The sequence below is a fragment of the Engraulis encrasicolus genome, chromosome 4 (assembly GCF_034702125.1).
Source record: "Engraulis encrasicolus isolate BLACKSEA-1 chromosome 4, IST_EnEncr_1.0, whole genome shotgun sequence".
Lineage (NCBI taxonomy): Eukaryota > Metazoa > Chordata > Actinopteri > Clupeiformes > Engraulidae > Engraulis > Engraulis encrasicolus.
This window is the reverse complement of record NC_085860.1, coordinates 49313622-49332633: the sequence shown is the minus strand read 5'-3', so window position 1 is coordinate 49332633 and position 19012 is coordinate 49313622. Positions and strand designations below refer to the sequence as shown.

Here is a 19012-nt window from a genome sequence, read left to right as displayed (position 1 = left end):
AGGGAGGTGAGGGCAGATGGGGTAGCGGAGGCCGCAGTGCGTCACTCACCACCACACCGCTCTGGACTGGACCGGGTGCTGTTATCAGGGGAAGATGAACAAGGTGGCGGTGACTCCCAGAGAAGCCGCCAGTGGGGGACAAAGGGGTCAGTTGTTCTGGGCCCAGAACTGGGTCACCATTAAGCCCAACTGGGAAACTCCAACTCCGTCATTGTGACACAGCACTCCACAGCACAAAAGTGAACACTGTACACAATGAAATAGCATTTATGCCTCACATCACCGTGCATGACTGCCCATCACTATATGTTATGTATTGGGTGGGGGGGCTTTTACATTACTTTGTCCTGGGCCCGGCCAAAGCTGTGAGCGACCCTGGTGACTCCAGAGACACAGAGGTGGATCTCTCTCATTAGAGGGCTTTTATTTTGTCTTTGTTGGGCATCGACACCCTCTATGTTCTCTTCTGTGTTCCCAGCCCGTGGGCTTTGGCCTTCCGAGCTTAATTATTGCTCTTGTTTCTAGAGTGATGAGTGTGTGTGCGAGTGTGTGTGTGTGTGTAAGTGCACACACACCACAAAAGCCCTTTTAATCGCTTCTGGCTTTGTGTCAGGCTGTCTGTTTGTCGGTCTGTAATCGCACAGTAAGCATCAGTGTGTAAGCGTTACTGTAAGAGCATTTCTGATTGATTACCATTAACGTTATATCCCACCCCCTCCCTTTTTTATTGGTAAACAGTCTCCGATTTTGACTCGAGCCAATGTGTCCAGGGTGAGCAGCAGGACACTGGCTTTAGATAATTAGTAACGTGCATGTGCGTGCGCACACACACACAAACACAAACGCACAAACGCACACACACACACACACACGGCCCAAGTAACTCTAATGACTGTGTGTGGGTAGGTGTGTGTGCATGCATGCGTGTGTGTGTGTGTGTGTGTGTTAGCGCGTGCGTGTGTGCGCATGTGTGTGTGTGTGGTGGCGGCCGTCTAACCAGGTGTTGCTGCTGAGGACCCAGTGCAGCCTTGAGCACTATAACGACAGCCCATCATGTGGGCCGCAATGCATTGTGGGTACTGTGTGTGATGACACCCAGCTCCGATAACAGGAAGCAGCTGCAAGGACACACACACGCACACGCACATATGCACACAAGTAAGTGTAAAAGTACGATTTGAGAGCGGACTCAGAGCAATGCGAAATCGAATAAAACAAAATACAATAATCCCCAAAAATCCGTTCCGGACTGCACTGTAGTAGCAGATAGGGCTAATCAATCCCGGAAGCCACTCAACGTGTAGACAGAAGCTCTGGCCCTTTACCCCCTTAGCCTCTGCCACACTTGACAGAAGGTGTGTGTGCTGTGCGTGTGTGTGTTCTGTGTGTACATGTGGGTAGCGTGTGAGAGAAGTGCTCTCTCTCCCTCTCTCTCTCTCTCTCTCTCTCTCTCTCTCTCCCTATCTATCTCTCTCTCTCTCTCTCCCTATCTATCTCTCTCTCCCTATCTATCTCTCTCTCTCTCTCTCTCCTTCTCTCTCTCTCTCTCTCTCTCTCTCTCTCTCTCTCTCTCTCTCTCTCTCTCTCTCTCTCTCCTGCTGGTCATGCTTAAATAAACAGTGGCTTTAGTCGATCGGAACATCAGAGGGGCCAATCGCTCGGACCAGTCGGGGTGGCCGCTCTGAATGAGTGGGCTATTGATCCCCGTCGGAACTCCGGGGCATTCCCTAATTTAAAATCAATCCCGGATCAATGGCTGCCGGCATTAGCATACTGATCCGCGCGATTACCAGTGAAGTGAGGTGTTCTGGGCGAGAGGTGTGTGAGTGTGTGTGTGTGAGTGAGTGTGTGTGTGTGTGAGAGTGAGTGTGTGTGTGTGTGTGGTGGACAGAAGGTGTAGAGTCTATTATGTTGAGTTTAATGGACTACACTGCCCTGTCACGGCTCGTGCCAAGTTGGACATCTATCCATCCGGCTTCATTAGGACAGCGTCAGCTGTTTTCTCCTAAAATCCCAGCTCTCTCTCTCTCTCTCTCTCTTTCTCCCTGTCTCTCTCTCTCTCTCTCTGTCTCCCTGTCTCCCTCTCTCTCTCTGTATTGCCTCAGGAGCCTGGGCTTTTTGTATATTTGGCATATGTTTGTGAAGTATGTGATGTTTGTCTCTGTAAGCCTAGTACAATGAGCTTTTTCCATCTCCCATCATCACATATCTCTCTCTCTCTCTTTCCCTCTCTATATGAGTATGTTCATCCACATTGTATTTTAGTGAGCAATGCCATACTCTTTGTGCCTGGGCATAGGCCTAGACTTTTTTGTTTATATTTTTATAGTGCCTATGTGCATACAGTATGCAGTTGTATGGTGTGTGTGTGTGTGTGTGTGTGTGTACGTACGTGTGTGTGTACGTATGTGTGTGTGTGTGTGTGTGTGTGTGTGTGTGTGTGTGTGTGTGTGTGTGTGTGTGTGTGTGTGTGTGTGTGTGTGTGTGTGTGTGTGTGTGTGTGTGTGTGTGTTTTCATTTGTGTTTTCCTCCTTTGCCCCTCGCCACTCTTCATCCTCGCAGCTCATTGTACTCCATTAAGCTAATTGCTAATAGCTAATGTCTGACACTGAGTGGGACCATGAAGAAGAGCCTGATGCTTACCTTTTCATTTGTGTGTGTGTGTGTGTGTGTGTGTGTGTGTGTGTGTGTGTGTGTGTGTGTGTGTGTGTGTGTGTGTGTGTGTGTGTGTGTGTGTGTGTGTGTGTGTGTGTGTGTGTGTGTTTGTGTTTGTGTTTGTGTTTGTGGAGTCAGCAGTGTGCTGGGGCTAATCTCTCATTTAGCTAACACTCTTGCAAGATGGAGAGCATTACGCTAACATATTGTAGTGAATGTGTTAGTGCAGTTATAAGACTTAACAGGAGCTATTGAGTAATGTAAGTGCAATGTTATGTTTGGCCTCTAGAGGGCAGTTGGATCATTGATGATTAATATTGGCTGTCTGCTTCCATGAGCTCAGTTGTATGATAAGCTGCTACGAGACTCCACGGGCCCCGACGAGAGGACAATTCCTCGTTGGAGTTTGGCGTCATTGCAGCCTGTTGTATTCATCCAAACAGTCATTAAACTGTTAAACGTCAACCTGCATTCCTGTCGTGTCATTCCCACGCATCGGAGACTGTAAGTAACGTGTATGCATTCACTCGAGGATCTGAGGCTAATCAACTGGGCACGTAAGCTAGCAAAGATAGCTAATCGCATCCGAAGGCAAAACACATGTTACGTGAAGTAAAAGACACGACACTGGTGTCAGAAGTACAAGCTACCGTCATCTTTCAAGCGAAGTGGAACGAAATAAGAGTGTGCTTTGTAAACTGGCAGTTAATAGTTTCATTCTGACGAAGTTTTGGACTGTACTATTCGTTGCCTAAAGACAACACGGACATTTCCAATCACTCGCAGGGCTCTGTTTTAACTTCCCCGCGCGAGAGAAGAATGCGGCGGTGCTGCAAATGAGGAAAAAGTTTCGCTATAAATGTTCAGGACAACGGCAAGTAGCATAACAACGACGGTGTGTGAATTATCTCTGAACTATTAAGATTCATGACACATTGCCTTGGACAATAACTCAACTAAATAATATGCAATGAGCCAACTGAACTGCTTGGAGTGCCTAATAAGATTGCCTTAAAAAAAACTCATGTTGAAACCTACTGAATCTTGCCTGGACAATAAATCTGCTAAATCATATGCAACATACTGAACTGCCTGGAGTGCCTAAGTACAAAAATTGCATTAAAGACGCCTTATTCATAATAAATAAAAAAATAAATACATACTAAAAAAAAAAAAAAAAAACACCAGCCAATATGTCTACAGAAGGACAACAGAATGGAGATGGTGCAGCTGCAGCCACAGACCCAACAGACCCACCGCCGTGGCTAAAAGTCCTGTTAGAGCAGCAAGCTCACCAAATGCAGCAAATGCAGCAAACCCTCCTGGCTGGGTTAGCCACTCATCTCCAAACCATTAGGGGTGCACCCCCACAGCTTGCAGCGCCCACAGTGGGAGTGTCAACTGTGAATTCAGATCAGGTGACCCGAAGTCGCACATCACATGTTGCCCAAGATGGCTATGCTCACCACAGCCTTCAAGAACATTTAATTCAACACTCACCTGTATCTCAAGCCACATCCATGACTACTCCACAGGCTGGTGGTGCGACAAACCAATTCGCTGCTGAGCTGGACGTCATTCAGCAGCGCTCCCAGAGCGCAGGCCCCCCTCGGCTGCTGTCTGATTCAGGTGCTGTGGACAGGGCCAGAGGCATGGAGAGGGAGAGAGGACGACAGCGTCTTACAGCTGCCACCCCTCGGACTTATGGCAACAGTCACGTCCAAGCTGATGTTCGTCCAGCTACCCCATATGATGGGCCTAGATCAAAAATGGCGACATATGACGGGAAGGAGGACTGGGAGCCATTCTTGTTGCCATTTGAAAGACTAGCTCGCAAATACGCATGGAATGGCGCCGAAAGAGTTGACAAGCTGCATGAATGTCTTCGTGGCACTGCCATGCGCTACGTGTGTTCCCTTCCAGAACACATCAGAGAAGACTACACTCTGCTTAAAGAGCACCTAACTCAACGCTTTGGTCATCAAGATCCTCCAACGACTGTGCGCAGGAAACTTGGAGAACTACGCCAGTCAAAAGAGACATCTGCTGAGTTTGCAGAGGAGGTGAGACGCTTAGTAACCCTTGCATACCCTGGTGTAGAATTGTCCCTACAAGACCAGTTAGCTGCAGATGCTTTTCTTAAGGGATTGAAAGACCAAAAGCTAGCCTATGAAGTAATGAACAAAGACCCTTGCACACTGGCAGACGCCCAAAAGCTAGTAGAGGCACATGAGCACAACTACAAGGCTACAGTGGGGCGGGAAGTGGACCTTAAGAGTAGAGCGAGGCGTGTATCCTGGGCTGATGACGATGACGACATGGCACTTGTTTCTCGTCGGGTTCAAACACCCACTTATGTCACAGCTGACCAGTTTAAAGGACTGTTCGAGAAGGTGGAGCAAATGCAGCTGACTCTTAGCCGTCTGCAACCAGTCATGAGTGAACAAAGAGGACAGAGGTACTCCGATCCTTCCCCTGGCAGAGAACATGGCCCCTGTCATGACCAAAGCCGCAGGCAGCAGCAGCCTACTCAGTCACGTAGCAGTGCACGCGCTACCTCTGCAAGCCCTCCTAGAAACAAAAAAGGGGCCTGCTACGGGTGTGGGGAAGAGGGGCATTTCAGGAGGGACTGCTCCAGGTCGCCTAGCCCAACCACCCGGCGTACTACAACAAGCGAGTGTGAAATGGCCCAAGAGCAGGCTCAGTCCCCAACACTTAAAATCAGTCGTGCCACCAACCGAGGGCCTAGTCTTCACATTGCAATGAAGGTGAACAACACCCCAGTCCAAGCTGTAGTCGACACAGGGGCTGAGGCAACTGTCCTGTCTGAAGGACTTTACAAGCAATTGTATGGACGTGACCCACCACCTCTAAAAAAGGCAGTTCTTCATAATGCCGAGTCCAACAGTGAGATGACTGCCATGAGTGGGGTGCATGTCGTTTTCCAGATGGGAACCCACAGTTTTGACTGGGATGTCTATGTGGCCCCAATCCACGATTGTCTTCTACTCGGTCTTGACTTCCTCAGAGCTGCAAACGTCACAATCGAAGCAACTGGCCGGGTTTTTATCGCAGGGGAGCCAATACCTGCTAAGATTGTGGGAGGGGAGGGGCCAGACTACTCAGTTGCCCGTGTACTGCTGGAAAGAGATACAACACTGCCACCAGAGTGTGAATGTGTGGTATGGGGAGAGGTAGAGCACCCAAGACCAGGCATCCCTGCAGTATTGGAGCCGACCAGCATTACCGACAATGTGTCCTCAGGAAGTGCCGTCACAAACATGGATGCTCGTGTGCCTGTCCGCTTGTGCAACCTCTCTCCAGACAAGGCTGCGTTGCGAAAAGGTGCGTGCCTTGGAATCCTGATTGAGGCATTTTCAGATGAATTGACTTTGCAGTCTGAACCTGACATTGAATGCAGCCTAGACAATGACCCTGAAAGTGCACCAAAGATTGGCAGGGTTGTCACCGTTAAAGCCACTGACTTACCTGAGCATGTGCAAACTCTGTACTCAGCGTCTGGAGAGATGCTTAGCGGGGAGCAGCAAGAGAAACTGATTGTTCTACTGCTTAAGCACCAGTCCCTGTTTGCTGTATCCGACACAGACCTAGGTTACTTCTCTGCAGTCTCACACCAGATAGACACTGGCACAGCCAGACCAGTGCGTCAACCAGCAAGGCGAACACCCTTGGGCTTCCAAAATGAAGAAGAGACTCACCTCCAGTCTATGCTAGAAGCAGGAGTGATAACTCCCTCGTCATCTGAATGGGCATCGCCTGTGGTTCTAGTCCGCAAAAAAGATGGAGGTGTGCGCTGGTGTGTCGACTACCGGCATCTGAATAGCTTGACAACAAAGGATGCATATCCCCTGCCAAAGATTGAAGAGTGTTTAGATGTGCTGGGTGGAGCGACAGTCTTTTCCACTCTTGACCTACAAAGTGGATATTGGCAGATTGCTGTAAACGAAAAAGACCGTGGAAAGACAGCCTTCATCACAAAGTATGGACTATACGAATACACCAGGATGCCCTTCGGGTTATGTAATGCCCCGGGGACATTTCAGAGGGCAATGGAGTTAGCCCTGCGTGGCCTTCAGTGGGACACGCTACTGATTTACCTGGATGACATCATAATTCTAGGAAAAGACGTGGAAGAGAGCCTTGATCGCCTGACTGAAGTCTTCGGAAGACTGCAGAGCTTTGGGCTGAAACTGAAACCGTCAAAATGCCAACTCCTCAAGGAAGAAGTCCTATTCTTGGGACACGTCGTTAGTGGTGAAGGCATACGACCAAATTCAGCACTTGTGAAGGATGTACAGGACTGGCCACACCCTACAGGCAGGCAAGAACTCCAAGCCTTCCTAGGACTGTGTAACTATTACAGAAAGTTCGTCCCATCCTTTGCTGAACTAGCGAGCCCATTGACGTACCTCTTGAAAAAAGAAGTCCAGTTTGAATGGGGGGAAGAACAAAGAGAGGCCTTCCTGCACTTGAAAGACAAGCTCACCTCATCTCCAATACTGGCATACCCTACTAATGAGGGGAAATTCATCTTGGACACAGATGCATCTAATCATAGCATTGGAGCGGTGCTATCTCAAAATCAGTGGGGTGAAGAGAGAGTCATCTCTTATGCAAGCAATCACCTGACCCCAATACAGCAGAGATACTGTGTAACCAGACGGGAGTTACTTGCTGTTGTCAAATTCACCCGGCAGTTCCGGCATTACCTTCTGGGAAGAAAATTCCTCTTGCGCACGGACCACAACAGTTTGGTATGGCTCTTCAGGTTCAAGAATCCCCAAGGCCAATTAGCAAGATGGTTGGAAGAAATGAGCCAGTATGACTTTGAGATTGAGCATAGAGAAGGAAGGAGACATCTGAATGCTGACGGAATGTCACGCAAAGATGGTGATGAAAGTGAAGACTGTGACTGCTACGAAGCAGGGCAAGAGGTGGCTTCTCTACCATGCCGTGGCTGTGCTCACTGCCAACGACTCGACCGGCAATGGGCCAAGTTCACTGAGGATGTGGATGATGTGGTTCCCCTTGCAATCAGGCGTCTAACCACAAATGAGGATGATGGAAATCCAACAGATCAACTAAAAGATCCAGTGACAGAAGGGACAGGCATGCCTGCTACAAACTGGCTTCAGCCGATAACTCGAGAAGAATGGGCATTAGAGCAGCGCAAAGACCCTGTCTTATCCAAGCTACATCAGTGGATGGAAAATGGAGAGCTGCCCACACGAGATGAGGTGTCCCTTGAAAGTCCTGCTGCTAGGAAGTACTGGCTTTGCTGGCCCCAGTTTGAGCTGCACCATGGAGTTCTGGTCTATCGTTGGGAGAGGGCAGATGGAGGACAACCACGTCACCTGCTGTTAGTGCCAACCTCAATGCAGACAGAATTAATCAAGGCCTGCCATGATCCACCTCAAGGGGGCCACCTGGGGATCGGTAAAACCCTACAACGCTTGAAGCAGAGCTACCACTGGTATGGGATGGGAGGTGATGTGGAGCTCTTCGTACAGAAATGCCAGAGCTGCACCACACGCAAGACTGCCGGGCCAACAACAAAAGCAGCACTGCAGCTGTACCAGGCCGGAGCTCCCCTGGACCGTCTACATTTGGACATGCTGGGTCCCTTTCCAGTATCCACAGCCGGCAATAAGTACATTCTGGTCATCATAGACCAATTCACACGGTGGGTGGAAGCTTATGGGGTACCCGATCAAGGAGCAGAAACGACAGCTAAAAGACTTGTGTATGACTTCATATCACGTTTTGGTTGCCCCCTGGAACTCCATAGCGACCAGGGTCGCAATTTCGAAAGCATCCTTTTCAAGACAGTATGCCAGCTTCTTCAGATAACTAAAACTAGAACTACGCCATACCACCCTGCATCCAACGGCCAAGTGGAAAGATTCAATAGAACTCTCCTGCAGATGGTACGCTGCTATGTGGACCAGAACCAAAAGAACTGGGACGAGCATCTTCCCTTGCTCACAGCAGCATACCGCAGCACCAAGAATGCCAGCACAGGCTTCAGTCCAAACAGACTCATGCTAGGCAGGGAGGTCCACCAACCACATGACATCTGGTCAGGTGCAGCAGAGCTCAGAAGTGACAGAGGTGAGGTTCCGGAGTTCCTGAGCGAGCTGGAGCAGGGCTTGAAGGAGGCGCAAGAAACTGCTAGAGAACACCTGAAAGCTGCCCAGGAACGACAGAAACGAACCTATGATGTCAGGGCCAAAGGAAGACCATATGCTGTTGGAGATCTAGTCTGTGTCAAGGACAGTACCAAGAAAAAGGGTTTCAGTCCGAAGTTGCAACCGCCATGGAAGGGCCCCAGCATCGTTTCCGCTTGCCTGGGCCCAGTGCTGTACGAAGTCATTGGGACGCGAGACAGAAAGGTCCTGCACCATGATCGTTTGAAGCCCTATACATCTGATGTGATACCTGGCTGGACGCGACGAAAAAGGCATGAGATTCTCCAGAGGGGCCAGCCCCTTCACAGTGTCGAATCGCATGGAGCACCCAGCGGACAGCCGAAGGAGTCTTCAAGTTCTACAGAGGAGAAACCAGAGGAACGGGAACCTGAAGGACGCGGGCGTCAAAGAACTGCACGACGGCGTCGCCAGGCTCGCAAGAATGCTTGCCCAACTCCACAGGAGACGGTGCCAGCGGACCAGGCTGACGGCCCTGCAACGCCCCTGCAGCATCCTACCACGTCCCGAGGTCGTGAAGTCCGCCCCCCTGTGTGGTACAAAGCATGAATGGACTCTCATCATTAAAGTCAGTAGTTCCTTTTTTTGACTTTCAGTAATGCCTAGTTCACCTTTGGACTCTAACTAATAATTCATGTCTTCTTTGAGATAAAGTAATGATGTTTCGAAATGTGTTTAAGTTTAACTTTTTGACTTTAAAGTAATTCTGAGTTGAAATACGTTAAGTCTCTACTTACCCTGAATAGTACTGAAGGGACTCAGTATTCTTGGAGGGGGGCTGTGTAGTGAATGTGTTAGTGCAGTTATAAGACTTAACAGGAGCTATTGAGTAATGTAAGTGCAATGTTATGTTTGGCCTCTAGAGGGCAGTTGGATCATTGATGATTAATATTGGCTGTCTGCTTCCATGAGCTCAGTTGTATGATAAGCTGCTACGAGACTCCACGGGCCCCGACGAGAGGACAATTCCTCGTTGGAGTTTGGCGTCATTGCAGCCTGTTGTATTCATCCAAACAGTCATTAAACTGTTAAACGTCAACCTGCATTCCTGTCGTGTCATTCCCACGCATCGGAGACTGTAAGTAACGTGTATGCATTCACTCGAGGATCTGAGGCTAATCAACTGGGCACGTAAGCTAGCAAAGATAGCTAATCGCATCCGAAGGCAAAACACATGTTACGTGAAGTAAAAGACACGACAATATTGTGTTTTAGCCAAACGGTTAAGTGATATGGCAAGCATCGAGGGGGCATCCACATACGCACACAACGCTTTCTTCCATGCCCACGTCAGCACATTTACTGCTGGTCGCTGATGGTCAAGCCTTATTATGATAATAGGAGCTTACCTTTTTAAAAAATAATCACATTACCCCTCCATGTAAAACCTAAAAGGCTTTGGCTAGCCCATCTTGAGAGTATTGCGGCATGACTTGTGCGTGTGTGTGTGTGTGTGGATGTGTGCGTGTTTGGCACACACATGCTCCCCCTGTCTGTCTGCATGTGTATATATGTGTGTGTTATTTACCGCATGTCTGTTGACAAAGACAGACAGGCTTGGTTTGTGTGTGTGTGTGTGTGTGCGTGTGTGTGTGTCTGGTCTGTTTGTGTGTTTGTGTGTGCGTGCGGCTGTGTCTGTGTCTGTCTGTGTGTGTGTGTGTGTGTGTGTGTGTGGGTGTGTGTGTGCGTGTACACACTCATGTACTGTCTGCCGATGGAGCAGGTGTAAGCTAAGGCTCTCTGACAGTTTCAGGTTGTGTGTTTCATGCTTGTGTGGCTCTGATGAAAAATCAATAGCCTGTCTGGGTAATTGGTGCGAGGATCGCCTCCAGTGCCTACACTGACGCTCCAGCAAAGATGCCCCTCTTTCTTTCTTTCTCTATTTCGTTTTTTCTTTCTTTCTTTCTCTCTTTCTTTCCTTCTGTCTTTCTTTCTTTATTTTTTCCTGTTTTCTTTCCTGCTTTCTTTCATGGTTTCTTTACATATTTTCTTTTCTCTCATTTCTATTTATTTCATCTGATTTTTAAAAAATGATTCCCTTTTTCTTTTGTATGATTTATATTTCTCTTCTTCAGTTTGTAGGTGTGATTTCGTCATATTTCTTTTTTTAATGTATTTTTCCTCCTCTGCATATGACGTGCATCTACATATATTTTTTTTATTCCTAACCTAACCTTCCCTTTGTCTCCCTATCTTTCATTTTCCGAGTCACTTGCAGACACTTCAGTCTGACTGTGATTGTCCCACCATGACAACCTTGCTGCTTTTCTCTTTTATTCTTTTCTCTGTTTCTTTCTCTTTTTTCTTTTCCTTTCTTTCTTTCTTTCCTCCTTTCTATTCGCCTCCCTCCTCCTCACTCCTACCCGCTTCTCTCATCTCCTCCTCCCCCCCCCCCCCTCTCCCTCCCTCCCTCCTGCGCAGTCAGACAGAGGTGGACAATTGGTGTGCGAAGAAAGCAAAATGGCAGAGAGGGGGAGGAGGGAGGGAGAGAGGGAGAGGGTTGCGGAGGGAAGGAGGAGAAGAATGGAGTTTGAAGCCAGAGCTCCTCATCCCCTGTCTTTTCTTTCTGTGCAGTGAAGTTTAAACCTTTTGCCTGGAGTGTGTGTGTGTGTGTGTGTGTGTGTGTGTGTGTGTGTGTGTGTGTGTGTGTGTGTGTGTGTGTGTGTGTGTGTGTGTGTGTGTGTGTGTGTGTGTGTGTGTGTGTGTGTGTGTGTGTGTGTGTGTGTGTGTGTGTGCGTGCGTGCGTGCGCATCGTACATGAGTGTGTGTGTGTTTGTGCGCATCGTACATGAGTGTGTGTGTGTGTGTGTGTGTGTGTGTGTGTGTGTGTGTGCAGAGTGAACATAGGCGGTTAAAGAACAGCAGCATTGGTCCTTTTCTCGTGTGTGTGTGTGCGTGTGTGTGTGCATGTGTGTGTGTAGTCTTTGTGTGCGCGAGCGAAGGCCTTTTGTGTATGATGTTTACCCCTGGAAGGCAGGCAGGGCTGCAGCTGAATGCTCACTCCATGGTGAGCGCACCAACCCCAGCCAGCACTCTCTGGAACATTCTTCCATACATGTCTCAAAATGGAGACACTAATTCCCCTTTCTCTGCACTATGTTATTGGGTGTGCAAAAGGCAGAGTGTCATGGAGTTTAACATTTTTTTTTACACGTTGTTTTATGTGTGAATTGTATTGTGCTTTTACATTTTTTTCCACTGTCTTAAAGACAATTCCATATGCATCTAAATATGTAATGTATGTCATTTGTAAATACGAAATATGTCATTTGTATGAATTAGATTTTATGTGCTTACCTCCTTATGAAACCTGAAAAGGTTGTGACTTTCCTTCTAATATAACAATGGCTCTAATTTTTATTGATAGCAAATAAATATAGCCAGAAAACAATTTCAATCTCAATTTTAAAAAAAAGAATAGCTGTTGCCTTAAAAGAATAAAACAAAATCATACTAGATATTTCAGGAAAATAATGATTTGGCTTTATGAATTCCAGACAAAGTGGAAATATACCTTTTGCTTTTCAGCCACATTTTTCATATACAATTTTTTTTCCCAAATTGTCATGGCTGCATATCATGTGTAAAGTGTGCGTTCTATATACAGTGTGTGTTAGATTTTCATTTCATGGATGCCTGTTATTCATGCAATGTGTACGTGTATGTGTGTGTATTGTTCACGTTCTGGTGTGTTGTGTCCATGTGTTGTGTTACTTTTTTTTTACAATTTGTGCATGACCGAATGCATGCATGTAAGCTGACGTGTGCTATTCATATGTTGTGTGTATGAATGTATTTGTGTTATTCATACGGTGAGACGCTTGTTATTTTCATGAGTGTCGGAGGCGATGAGATGAGATGAGCTGAGGGGGCCAGGCGTGACATGGCGGCAGTAGGGACCAGGGAGGATGGGGGGGGGGGGGGGGGGGGGGGGGTGGGGGGGGGGTGGGGGTTGAAATGGATTCTGTGAGCCTGACCCCCAGTGACCCTCCCTGGGTATTATCTCCAGCCAAGTGGCCTGGGAGCCCTGGGGGGGCTCACATTAAGAGTTACTGTGGGGGGGGGCTCACATTAACTGTGGACGGCTGGCTGCCTGGCTTGGATGCCTCGCTTTCTCTCTCTCTCTCTCTCTCTCTCTCTCTCTCTCTCTCATTCTTTTAATTCTCTCTCCCTGCTCTGTCGATTCCTCTTGTTCTACGGTTCCCTCTCTCTTGTCTCTTAATCTTTCAATTTTTCTCTCTTGGTTTTTCTTTCTTTCTTTCTGAGCTGTAGACCCCCCACCCCAGTAACACACACACACACACAAACACACACACAGAGGCACTGGCACATCATACACCTCCTCAGCCCAATCCCAATCCAATCTACAAATGACCGTGTAGAGGAAGAACATGGAGTATAGGTGACTGTGTGTGTTACAATTCAAAATCTCTCAGCCACTGTGTGTGTGTGTGTGTGTGTGTGTGTGTGTGTGTGTGTCTCTCTGTGTGTCTGTGTGAGAGAGATTCTGTTTCCTCACCGGTCAAAAAATGCAGATACCACCAATGATTCTTTGCTAGCACGGTGAAATTGAATACTCACTCATTTGACGGAACCTTTTTGGCTGATTCCCCTTTCGATGTTAGGTGAAGCCAAGCTTGTCTTTGTTTGTTTGGCTGTGTGTGTGTCTGTGTGTGTGTGTGTGAGAGAGAGTGTGCGCGTGTGTATGTGTGTGTGTGTGTGTCTGTGCGCACACAGTGTGTGTGTCTCTCTCTGTTCATCCCCAGTCAGTGCAGCTCAGCTCTGCTCATCCATGCATGCAGAGGGTGACCCCTATGGGTCAGTTTGTGTTCCTGCAGCCTCGCCGCACAATGGGCATAAAGGGAAGAGAGTGCCACTGCAGATTATCCATCTCCTTCTGTATTGTTTTCCCTCTGTGTGTGATTCACTGGCTGTCACCAAGGCCACAGTGTCACCAAAAGAAGGAACTTTTTGTATTCAAAAAAATATTTTCTTTTCTTTTGTCCACATCTTCCTCCTCCCCTCACCACCCCCCTCTCAGGAGACCGGAGTGAAGTGGAGGGTTCCACTGAGGGATCCGCAGGGCAGGAGGATCAGACCAAAGCCACTGAGAAAGGGGGAGACAAGGAAACAAGCAGAGGCTCAGGTATGACATTCTTTGTCTTTGTAGAGCTTCATATCTGCTAAATATTTTATTTTAAAAATACTTTTGTCAGAATAAAGAGTTAAGAGCGCAGGTGGTGGTAAAATGCAGACATCTTTTTTGAAATTTTATGCAGACAGCTCTGTATATCTGTCATCTCCTCTACGGTGTATGTGTATTTGTGCACACATTTGTGTCAGTGTAAAGAGGTGTTTGTGTGTGTGTGCACGCATGTGTGTGTGTCAGAGAGAGAGAGTGCCATGTGTGTAAGTGTGTAAGTGTGTAAGTGTGAGTGGTGGCCGGACCCTAATGATCCTTAGGACTGCACTCCACATCACCTGTCTATTACAACCAACGAGAACAGACAGCTTAATGAAGAGAGGGTGTGTGTGAGAGTGAGACAGTGAGTGAGTGTGTGTTTCGGTGACTGTTGTGGTGTGGTCACTTCAGTGGTTTACGGCATTCAGTGTAAAGTGCTCTTTACTGCATCGAATGGAACGCCAGTGTTCTCCAAAGCTTCCGCCCTTCTCTTTATGACATCATTAAGTTCCTGAAAAAATACTTACCGTGGAAAAGAATAACATAAGAGAGAACTTTTGTAATAATGTACAGTAGGTGTTAATACGCATCATATGCAATAAACTATACAGTAATGATATTATTCCTCTCTGTTTTACCAAATTTGTGTGATCCGATGTATTTTATGTCACAATGAATGAATTTATTGGTGCAAACAACTTTGTTTTTACCAATACAATGTGATGCGATATACTTCATACCACAATGAATTAATTTATATGTGTACATAGAAAACATTTCTCTCCTTGTTACCCATTCGTTCAGTTGATAATATACTGTATCGTTCAGAACAGAATGCTAGTGTTCCAATATTTTCACCAAATGCATCACTGTTTCCTTAATGCATATTCCTCCACCATTGTGTGCAGATTTTTGCAATTTTTTTTGCTAAATCCAATGATGGATAATGACGGGGCACTAATCACACCAGTATTTTCATTAATCTGTACTGATACTTGCGCTACTACTATTTTCAATAATATTTTTGCATGGTTTGCCACACCTCACCTACTGTGAGGTCCTTGTGTTTCAGAGCGATAAACCCCAGAGTGACAACTGATCTTAAATCTTATAGCGGCCGATGGAATGTGTTTTTAGTGATGTGTAGCGGCTATATACTGTACATCGCTACGTCAGTCGGTCTGTTCCGTCAATCAGAAACCAGCCTTGCCTGTTGGAGGGTTTGCATGCGACATAGGTCTATTTAACTTGTTGTCCGGCAAGGTGATTGCAAAATGCGTGCACTTTTTGTTACTTGTGCGGCCTCTTGGCCATGACGAAAAAGACAAGGTTAAATAGAAATAATAATAAAAAAACACATTCAAATGGTTGTGTGTCCGGTCCGAATCTCTCCCACTCATTTCCTGTCAACATCTCATACTATCCTGTCAATAAAGGCATAAAAAACTCCTAAAAAATATATATATTTTAAAAAATGGTTTTGTGTGTGCATGTTATCCATTGCAGGGTCCTCCGACGGGGAATGGGAGCATGGTGATCCGTCTCCCCCGCCCAAGCGGCCCAGCTCCAGGGCAAGCATGACAGACAGCCCCCCCTCCTCCAAGAAGCCACGCACCGATGCGGCGACTACTGAACAGGTGAGGACGCAAAGAATACTCTCACACGCACAGGCATACTGTACATACAGTACATGTACACTTGCATTCCAGGGCTTGACACTGGCACTAGCCAACCGGCCAAATGCTGGTAAAACTTGGCTGTGGCTGGTAATAATTTCAGTATCACTAGCCAATTTGGCAGGTAACTTATTCTATGGTATGACGTTTCAGAATAGCCTATATTCTGCAGTTTACCCATTGTGTATCAATTGTTTATATTCAAGTTCAAGAAAACGATCAGTTACTCAGTCTCTATTTGTTTGATTTATTCCCATGTAGAAAGCTGCGCACTCATCTTCTTGCTTTAGCACCTCATCTTCTGAGGCTGGGTGTACAGCGTCATGATAAAGGGGATTTTTTTTTTTCAAATTTGTGGCTAGTAGAATAGCTGAATGGCTAGTCACTCGGGAAAACCACTAGCCAGAGTGGCTGGCAAGCAAAAAAGTTAATGTCAAGCCCTGTTGCATACACCCAGAAACACACACACTTTGACCTTTGCTAAAACACATCTTCTGTTTGTACCATTGACCGCTGGTGTGTCTCTTTCTGACACACCTGTTATCTGCCAAGTAGAATGGAGGAGGTGGCCTGCACACCTTGAATCTTGTTTGCAGGTGCAGCTATCTCAATGGAAGTCAATTGAAAATTATAGAAGAAGCCAACACTGCTACAATTACGGTCTGACTGACCGAAACATCAGCTTTCATATTACAACCTTGACCGTAATTGTAGCAGTGTTGTGCTTCTTCTATAATTTTCAACATCTGTTCTCTCTCCCCCACAGTTGCAGTGCCTGTCCTGTACCATTGACCACTGGCATATGCGTGTGGGCGTGCAGGGCCCTAAATTAACTTTATCCCTCACCAGCCAAAATGGCTAGCCAAATACACACTGACTAATGGGTCAAAGTGGCCAGTACGTTTTCTTTTCTAACAGCCAAACTGAAATTTCACCAGCATTTGGCAGGTTGGCTGGTGTTAATTTAGAGCCCTGTGTGTGTGTGTTTCCAACCAGTGTGATTTGTCTGTCCTCTTCCCCACAGCTGCTGCAGCAGTGCCCATTCTGTCGGGTCTGTCTTCATTCCGTGTTCCATTCCCAGCTGGTGTACCTGTATATGCTTGTGTTTCTGACCCATCTGTATGCCCTCCTGTTCTCTGCCCCCTCCCACCCTCACCCCACAGCTGTTGCAGTGCCCGTTCTGCCGCTTCTGCCAGTCGGACCTGGGCGTCCTGCGCGGGCACGTGATGACTCAACACTCCCTGCAGCCCACGCTGAGGTGCCCGCTGTGCCGAGACACCCTGGGTAGCGTGGCCCTGCTCCGCACCCACCTCACACACGTGCACAACGTCACCTCCGACTGCACCAACAAGCTCATTAACACGGTCAGTATGTGTGTTTAGTGTGCGTGTGTATGTAGTGTGTGTGTTTCGTAGTGTGTATGTAGTGTGTGTTGTGTGCGTGTGTATGTAGTGTGTGTGTTTCGTAGTGTGTATGTAGTGTGTGTTGTGTGCGTGTATGTAGTGTGTGTGTTGTGTGTAGTGTGTGTATGTAGTGTCTGTGTACAGTATGTGTGCCTGTATAAGTGTGTGACAAGTGGTCTACAAATTATCAACACATGATTGTTTTTAAATTGGGCACACGCAGGACATCACTTTTGCGTGGTCTGTAGGACTAGTGTGTAGACCATGCTTACCTACAACCTACATTGTGTGTGTCTGTGTGTGTGTATGTGTATTTGTGTGTGCGCGCGCGTGTGTCTTTGTGTAGTGATTTTAAAGTCTTTGTGTTGTGGTGGCGTTGTGTGGCTCAAACAGTGAGCACAGCGGGGACTCCATCTGATTGGAAATGCATTTGCTACAGGTCATTACTGGAGGAGAGGCACAACCAGAAAGGACCAGGCAAATAACATTAATTAGAAAGCAAATAGCATTTTTCAAATGAGCGGGGGAACATGAATAAATTAAAGTGCTAATGTTTTTTTATTGTGTACGGCAGACAGCGAGGCCCAAAAGTAAAACCTCTTAATTCATCCATCATCGTCGTATTCTTTCATCTCTTCCTCTTGACTGTTCTTTTTTTTATTCAACCCTCTCAACCTCACTCTATTTCCACTCTCCCCTCCCTCCCTCGCTCCCTTTTTCTGCTGTCACTCCCCTCTCTCTCTCCCTCTCTCTCTCTCTCTCTCCTTCTCCCTCTCTACCCCTCACCACCCCTCCCTTTGCTCCCCATCTCCCTCTCTCTGTGATAGGGTCATGAAAATAATTGTGCTTCATTAATTCCCAGCCTGGACTAGGTGATTGCCGTTATGAACTGTGCTTGCCAATTACGTGCTCTAAATTAAAACTGACCTTGAGATGCTCCCTGTGTTCGCCTCCCGCAGCACAATGAAGGCCTCTTCTGGCAAGGCTTGCCTTTGTAATGGAAATGGTCGCCATTTTTGTCTGTTGTGTGTCTCGTTTTTTTTTTCTCTCCCCTTTTTTTCTCCCCTCGGTGCCTCATTCATTCATTCATTCAGAATCTGCGCCTCTACCTTTCCTCCCTCCCTCGCTCACTGGCCTACCTTTCTTTTATTTATTTTTTTCCGCTCTCTCCTTTCTGTCTCGCCTTTGTCCCTTTCTCTGCAACCGGATGCAGGTTGTATTGATTTACCATCTTTTTTTAAAAAAGAACCTCTTCCTTGAGAGCAGAGCGAAAATGATGTGCCTTTTTGATCCCGATTTCACTAAACGTGTTGTGATTGACTGAGGAGAGCTTCCTCTCGCACTTGACCCTTGATCCCCAATGGAGGGCCTCTCCGGAGATGAGACCCCCATCTTGGCGAGGGCTACAAGGGGGTCCTTCTGGGCTGGCGGCCCCCGCTTCTGGCTTAATGCGCGTCTCTGCTCGTCTCCTTCTAAGGGCGCGGGAGACAAACCCATAAATCAGCTATTACTACTGGGAGGCTAATGGCATGGAGAAGGTACTGCGGTTTAATTAATACTCACTCGCCCTTTATGGTCTCTCTCTTGTCAGGTGATTGCATCTGATGTGCTGCCGGCCAGTATGTTCACACCAGTGCCCAGCCCAGAGAAGGAGAGCTCCCACTCAAGCACGGACCACGCAAAGAAATCGAATGGTTTGTCTTTTAATTCTGGTCCATCACTTGATTTCATACACTGTGTGTGTACACAGTAAAATTTCACATTTTGAACAATGATGTGTAGAATTGTACTTCTATTTCCACTAATGGGTATTATTTTGAAGCTTTTTAGACAAAGTATATTGTTTCCATTGCATGCAGAGGACATACA

At 47.1% G+C, this 19012-nt stretch overlaps 2 protein-coding genes across 3 annotated transcripts in view; both read left to right on the top strand.

Annotated features, from left to right (window-relative positions):
* LOC134447912 (zinc finger homeobox protein 3-like) overlaps positions 1–19012 on the top strand; it is a 64739-nt gene that overhangs the window by 35254 nt on the left and 10473 nt on the right. For both annotated transcript variants that reach the window (XM_063197632.1, XM_063197631.1), the window contains exons 4-7: positions 13924–14028; positions 15571–15701; positions 16904–17104; positions 18735–18837. In XM_063197632.1, the coding sequence (XP_063053702.1) occupies positions 13924–14028; positions 15571–15701; positions 16904–17104; positions 18735–18837 (540 nt within the window). The remainder of the gene's footprint in view (positions 1–13923; positions 14029–15570; positions 15702–16903; positions 17105–18734; positions 18838–19012) is intronic.
* On the top strand, positions 2882–10076 carry LOC134447913 (uncharacterized). Its single transcript, XM_063197633.1, has one exon. It carries the CDS (start codon positions 3849–3851, stop codon positions 9429–9431), a length of 5583 nt encoding a protein of 1860 aa, XP_063053703.1. The 5' UTR covers positions 2882–3848; the 3' UTR covers positions 9432–10076.

Coding starts and splice junctions, on each gene's coding strand:
- LOC134447913 (XM_063197633.1), top strand. CDS start 3,849: ATGTCTACAGAAGGACAACAGAATGGAGATGGTGCAGCTGCAGCCACA.